Source organism: Halyomorpha halys, unplaced genomic scaffold (assembly GCF_000696795.3).
Source record: "Halyomorpha halys isolate HHAL.00 unplaced genomic scaffold, Hhal_1.1 Scaffold1.1, whole genome shotgun sequence".
Taxonomy (NCBI): domain Eukaryota; kingdom Metazoa; phylum Arthropoda; class Insecta; order Hemiptera; family Pentatomidae; genus Halyomorpha; species Halyomorpha halys.
The window spans coordinates 1,380,491-1,387,532 of NW_027115366.1; the positions used below are offsets into that span (position 1 = coordinate 1,380,491).

Sequence of the window (7,042 nt, forward strand, 5' to 3'; positions counted from 1 at the left end):
TATATATAACAGCTCTCAAGCAGCTCTTCAACATCACGGCAGTGTTTGTACTCACTAAAAAACAATATTCTATTGTAATAATAGCTTTCACAGAAATTTGTACTGCTATCATTACTAAATTATCTTAATGTATTATTCCTGTTTTAATTAGATCAAAACTGTCAACTTTCTTTTCTACACTCGCTCTAGAAACTGATGAATCCCTAATGGACACTTTTCAGCTAAGGATGAGGCCTAAAATGGTCAATTATGATCAAATTTGTCCTCATTAAATAAAACTGCGTACACGCCTGTCGTATGTTGGAGCGATACTTGTGAACTAGAACCAAACATTAACAACGGATAAACTACAAAAATTATGATAAGCTTCGTAGAACTTTGACGAAAAATCTTAAATTTTTGATAAAAAAAGCCAAAGAGCTAAAATTAATAAAAATATTTAATAAATAATTCTAATGAAAGAAACTTTTATCACACCTTTTCATAAGAATCGCTTGTGGTGTCATCATAGGCCCAAACATGAGAGTTCTTTGTTTTTTGCATTTATTTTCTAGCCTTTCAATCATATCTCTCTTATTTCCCTTGATATCAAGCCTATGTTCTTTGCACAGTGCTTTGACTTCATCCTTCTCCAAAATCTCAAGGATATCACGAATAGGCTCATTAGAAAAATCTGTTGTAACAATGTAAAAACTGTTTGAGTAAACTCAAATAATTAACACTGAGTAAACAAAAGAATATGTTTACATAATGTAATGTACTGTCTACAATACATGTTAATGTTAAAGTGTAAGTAAATAAACAGAAGTACATGTTTACCTGTTGTAACAAACCCTTTATTCTCAAGATGTTGTATTGATGATGGTAAATCTTTTACAAAGAAATATGAAATTCTTTTGTATCTTATCCAGGCATACTGTCGAGCAAACAATCTAGCATATAACCTTTGATCAATAGTATCAAGCTCTTTAAAGGATGTAGCAATTGACTGAACATCTTTGACATTTCTTAACCAAGGTAAATTTGAGACAGGAGTTGAAAGTAAAAAAGTAATTAGGCCTTCAGTAAAAAAATTTTCATATTTGTCAGTATTGATTTTTAGATCTTTTGTATTATCTTTTGAGCACATGTTTAACTTCTACCATAATGGTAAAAACTTAGCTTGAAACAAACAGATATAAGATGATATTAAAAGTAATCTTTACTTGAAAAACAGAACTTTTGCCGCCATTTACACTGTTAACCTATTGTAAATAGAAGAAAAAGACAAAACTAAGAGGTTCGTATGAGACATAAGATGATTCACACAAAAGATACATTTCGTCAACATAAAGTAGGTGTGTTGAGACATTTACTAAAATCTAAAAAAGAAACTTCTTTAGATTAATTAAAAAAGTTAATACTAACTAATTGCCAATAACTCTCGTTTAGAAAAATAAATTCGTGAAATACAAAAACTATTGTGTTTATATCCAATTCATTTGCGTTATTGAATGTTACATTATTAGAATATTAAGTATACTCTTCAGCTGTCAATAGACCAAGCGCAAATTGGGACGCAGTGAGGTACGAGGAGGATTCAATCAACTGCGTGCAGCTTCATCTTGCACCAGCGCTGCCGATTCTCTTAGAGAATCGTTATAACGTGTGATAGTTACAATCATGTAGTTTTGTTGTATTAGCTCTGGCGTGATAGTGCACCTGCCCCTCACCAGAAATATGCATGCTGTAACGGACTGTATGGTACAGTATGGTTTTGAAAGTGCGCCGACTACTGCACCGGCGAGCAAATACCTACTCCACAAGGCTGGCTGGAAGAGATATGGGCCGAGAGTTGTTAAAACACTGCCAGTGGTTAAATTATGTCAAGTGTTAAACTGGACGAAGTGAATTCAGGCGTGGAGGTTATTACCACTACCATCCATGAGGCAGCCAATAGGAACATTCCAAAGTTCTTCCCTTTCCTCAACACCATCAGTAAGCCACTGAAGTACATTCTCACTATGATTGGCCAGTGTAACAACCTGCGCAATGTCTGCTTGCCCACGCGTAATTGCGGCTTAAAATCGGCCATCAATGCAATGACTCGGCAAATTGCCACACTCGTGCTTGCCTTGAAGACCATGATCTGGCATGACCAGCTCCGGATGACCCGTGACAACCATTGTTAGTTTTGGAAGCTGGTCAGGACCTTTGTCACCAAGAGAAGGACTGTGCGTCTTACTTCGAAGATTGACCTGTTAAAGTCTGATGAGCAGACTGCCCTTCTGGCCTCAAGCAGCGAGGGATGCTGAAAGGACATTTCAGTAAACCTCCACCACCAACGGGAACCTTTTTCTTCACCATCAGCCAGTTGTAGTCAGGACAGGATCCCTAGTGTGCTACTGAAGATGATTCCTCGGAAACATCTGATTCCTAGGAAAAGAAAGGTGCCTTGCGTGAGCAATACCTCGTGATCGGTCTCTTTTCGCACATGAGAAAGGTCTTTAAGTGGCTCCAACACCCTTATGAAATATTTGTTCCACCTTATGAGACTGGATTTCAGTGAAGTGTCGCCTGCGAACATCGTCGGAAAAAATTTCAAGTACGTAACATAGAGCATGTGAAGAAGAACTGCGCGACGGCTTTCATCTCCCTTGATTACAGACAGACCTTGAAAACGTGTCTCACCCAGTCCTACTTCGCCGACTGGATGAGTTGAAGTTCTCCGCTGCTATATGCCGACTGATCGGAAGCTGTTTTAGCGGAAGATTTTTCGTCGTACGTGTTTGCGGAGATTTCACGCCTCCGGTCTTTATCATCTCAATACTTAATCAAGGCTCTGTTCTGGGACCTCTACCGTTTGTCGTTTACATGGCACCAGTTGTCTCCTTCAAACATCCAGAGGCAGTGGTAGTGGCCTATGCTAACGACATCGGAGTCCACACCTCCAATATCAGTACTAAGCAGGCTCTCGACCATGCATAGACTGCTTCCGCCACCACCGTAGCAGCGCTAAAGAAGAATAGTAGACTAAAACAGAGCATCCGAAACATTAGACAGTCGCTGGACAATGGACCAATGTTGCAGAGGAGCCTCCCATTGACAGCGGATCATACCTAATCCTCGATACCTGCTCGGTTCGTAAAACATTACCGAAGAGGCGTTATCAGCGGGCCCGATGATGGCCTTATTACTACTGCGCATATTAGTATCGATACCCTCCCATAGAAATAATTTAAAACATAAATCTTCCTTCCATTTATAATAAATTAAAACATAACTAACACTTCAAAACTAAAACATACATGAAATTAATTTTGGTTCAATATATTGTAACGAAGTTATCTCGTTCGGAAGAGAAACGATAGATAACCGATCGATTTGATCGGTCCGTTCGAGAACGATGTGTTTTTTTTTAGATGAGTGTGAAAGAAAAGATAAATATTTTTATTTTTGCAATAAAATAAAACTGTTTTTGTTTCTGTTCTTTGCGGTTTGTTTCTTGGCCCAGGTATCACGCAACAATATATAAAGACTCAATTCAAGATTGCTCTGTGAGTTTCAAGAGATTCCAAATTTAATTGTTTCAACAAAACCAGATAATTAAGTTCGAAACTGCGATTTAATTTCCAGTTAAAGAATGTTAAAAATCTGTGCTGGTAACTTTCTAATGCAGAAATAATATTTGGCACGGCCTGCATAAAACTATTAATGGAAACTTTTCACTTAATTTTAATTTTTTGACATCATGAACTAAATTTGGTTCCGTGATTATCTACCTGCAATCAAATTGATGTTCGAGTATTTGATCTAACCCTTAATCGGATTTTATTCTTAATCTTTTTGTGTTGTTAATTAAGTTCGTGGCGTTTTTTACTGGTTATTTCAGTACAAACTTCAGATTCTCGTAAATATTTTTAATTATTTATTAATAAAATATATATGACCCATTTTGATCTATTACACGTTGCCATCTTTCTGGTAATTTTTTAATTTGTCCTCCCAGAACTTCTCAGATTTTTGCATAATGAACACCTCTATGTGCATTTTGCAGTCATCGAGCGAATTAAAGTGTCTCCCGTTAAGAGAGTTTTGAAGGCCCGAACCAAGTGAAAATCTGTTGGGGTAAGGTCTGGTGAATAGGGTGGGTGGGGAATCACTTCCCAGCCAAACTCCAATAATTTCTGCCGGGTCTGCAAAGACACGTTTGGACGGGCGTTATCGTGATGGAAAACTATGCCTTTGCGATTATGAGACACGATTTCAGACACTTGCATTAAATATGTTAAGCGTTTCTGCGATATTCCATATCGTAGAGTGAGGGTTGTCTGTGACCTATGCTTGAATTTGATCATCAACAGTTGAAGAACGACCCTACCGCTTTGCGTCTTCCAAGTCAAAATTTCCGGTTCTAAACCGAGCAAACTACTTACGGACGGTGCTTTCTCCTAAGGCATCATCGCCATACACACCGTGAAGTTTGTTAACCGCCTGTGCAGCCGATTTTCCTTTTTGGAAATAAAAAATCATCAAATAATGAAAATGAATTTTTTTTATCTTCCGCTTTGAGCAAACAAAATACTACTTAAAGATAAAGAATCTCGATTGAAACTGATGCATGATTTTATAAACACAGAGAGGATTAAATTGATTTAAACAAAAATAAAGTTGCAGTAGGTGTATATAATGCCCACTCTATGCAAGAACCGTTCATGAACCTCCCTTCACAATTTAGTATATACAATGCAGAACTATACGCGGTCACAAAAGCATTTAAATAAACCACCAGAGCCCTCTTTCATAATGAAAGATAATAGTATTAGTTCAAAATACAAGTATAGAAACAACGTGTTAATTATACTAATATCCGTTACTTAGGACTAAATCTGGACAAACGACTGACATGGAATCCTCATACAAGACTGAAAAGACAGGAAACTGCCCGTCGATTCCGACTATTACAACATTTACTAGACAAACGGTCCAAACTTCCAATCCATTACAAAATACTAACATTTGGACATACGGAGTTGAGCTTTGGGGCTCCACTAAACCATCTAATTCCTCTCGAATCCAATCCTTACAGTCCAAAATCCTTAATGGTCCTTACTTTGTCACAAATCAAATCATCCATCAGGACCTCAATGTCCCCTATGTTGCCGATTTGGCCAGAAACAGATACCAATCCTTCCATGATAAACTTCCCAACCACCCAAACCAACTCGTTTCTAATCTGGCTTCTCCTTCACTACTTAATAATCCTCCTAGGCGTCTGAAAAGAAGATGGCCTCGAGATCTTCTCCTTTAGAAATGTTTTTGGAGTTCTATCAATGGGTAGATTCTCCACATGTTTTATCATGCCATAATATCACTTACAGCAAATTTACTTGATGTGTATATATGTATACAGTTGTAAATAAATTATTTAAAAAAAAATTATACTAATACTTATTTTTTTTTCATAATAGGGAGAACTATTAGTGATATTACAGGAGTTAAAAAGTACTAAAGTACAAGTTACTATTGTACAAGCCAGTGTAATTTTATTAAGTTAAATCGACCAGACTAATAGTATTAGTTTGTACTTTATTATGAAACAGGGCCCAGATCGTACAAAAATTGTAATTTTAACGGATTTCGCTTTTGTAGGCAACTCCTTTAAAATATCCACAGGCTTCATTACTTCATCTAACAAATAAAAATCACTATTTGTTTGCTGGTAATTTATGCACTGACGGGAAGATTATAGGTTGTTCTGATTTTTTCGGTAAAACAAAATTATCAAAACTAAGCATTTCTGTTACGTAGCTCAGATTGTATTATTTTCAAAGTTATTATATGTCAATCGATTTGTCTCTTACTGAAAAATAAGAAAAAACTATTACTATATCTATTAAATGATTTATATTCACTAAAAATTACAAAAAAAAAAAAAAAAATTGAGAACTTCCGTAAAGTGACTAAAAAAAAAAAGAAGAAAGTTTTATGAAAATTGTATTCGTTTATAGCCTCGTCTGAAACCTTTAAATACTATTTTTCAAAGAAATTTAAAATTAGAAATTTTCCACCTTGATTCGTTTGGAGGATCTTTTTTCATTGTTCATAACTCCTCTACTTTTATCCAACCATTGGAAAGCTGAATGCCTGTTCTTTTTATTTATATTACCATTAAAATTCATCAGGTTCCATCCACTACTTTTGTTTACCGATGCGAAGAACATTTTTTTGAATACACTTCTATTTCAACAACGGTTCGTCCCATAGATGTTATTCTCAAAAGAAAAATCATTAATTAAGCTATAGGAACTTCCAGGAAAAGTATAATTTTCAGAAAATACAATTTAGAAAATAATAGGATATAAAAAAATAGATAAAAACTGATAGGAAGCTATACTGACCTATGTTCTTGCCAGAAGTTTTCATTAGTTCTGTTCCAATGAACACTTTTGACTGTCAAAAACTGTTAGGCGCATGCGCAGTACGGGTTATTTTATTCCGAAACATATGCTATGCTTGTTCTTGACAGTTCAGGACCGTCAAAAGTGATTGTTGGAACATACTAAATAATGTTTGCTACACCATTTACTGTCTACCTTGAGACAGTGCACGATCAACCCCTCAAAACGTACTGAACCCAATCTAATTTTATGTTTAAAGTTAGGAGATTTTGGAGTTCTATCAATGGGTAGATTCTCCACATGTTTGTATCATGTCATAATATCACTTACAGAAAATTTACTTGATGTGTATATATATGTATACAGTTGTAAATAACAATAAATAAATTATTAAAAAAAAAAAAAAAAAAAAGTTAAGAGAGATTCCAAATACCTAAAAATCTCTATAATAAAAAAAGTTACCCAATTTTTCACTAAATATAATTTTCATTCAAACTTCTTACTACAGTTTTCATCATTGAAAAATGACCTCAGTAATATCAAGAATAAGAACAAATCCACTTTTTCTAAAAAAACCGCTTTGAACACCGAATTGATTTTGTAAGAAGTCGATTATCGGGAAAAAATTAAAATACTTTTTATTGTTATAAAAAATATCATTA

General features: G+C 35.2%; 1 protein-coding gene across 1 annotated transcript in view; it reads right to left on the reverse strand.

Annotated features, from left to right (window-relative positions):
* Positions 1–1,268, reverse strand: part of LOC106677663 (fanconi-associated nuclease 1) — a 30,603-nt gene extending 29,335 nt beyond the window's left edge. The window contains exons 1-2 of the mRNA XM_014415756.3: positions 820–1,268; positions 478–673 (exon numbers count right to left, since the gene is read on the reverse strand). Of these exons, the coding sequence (XP_014271242.1) occupies positions 478–673; positions 820–1,129 (506 nt within the window). The 5' untranslated portion in view covers positions 1,130–1,268. The remainder of the gene's footprint in view (positions 1–477; positions 674–819) is intronic.
* Between the last annotated feature and the right edge of the window lie 5,774 nt (positions 1,269–7,042).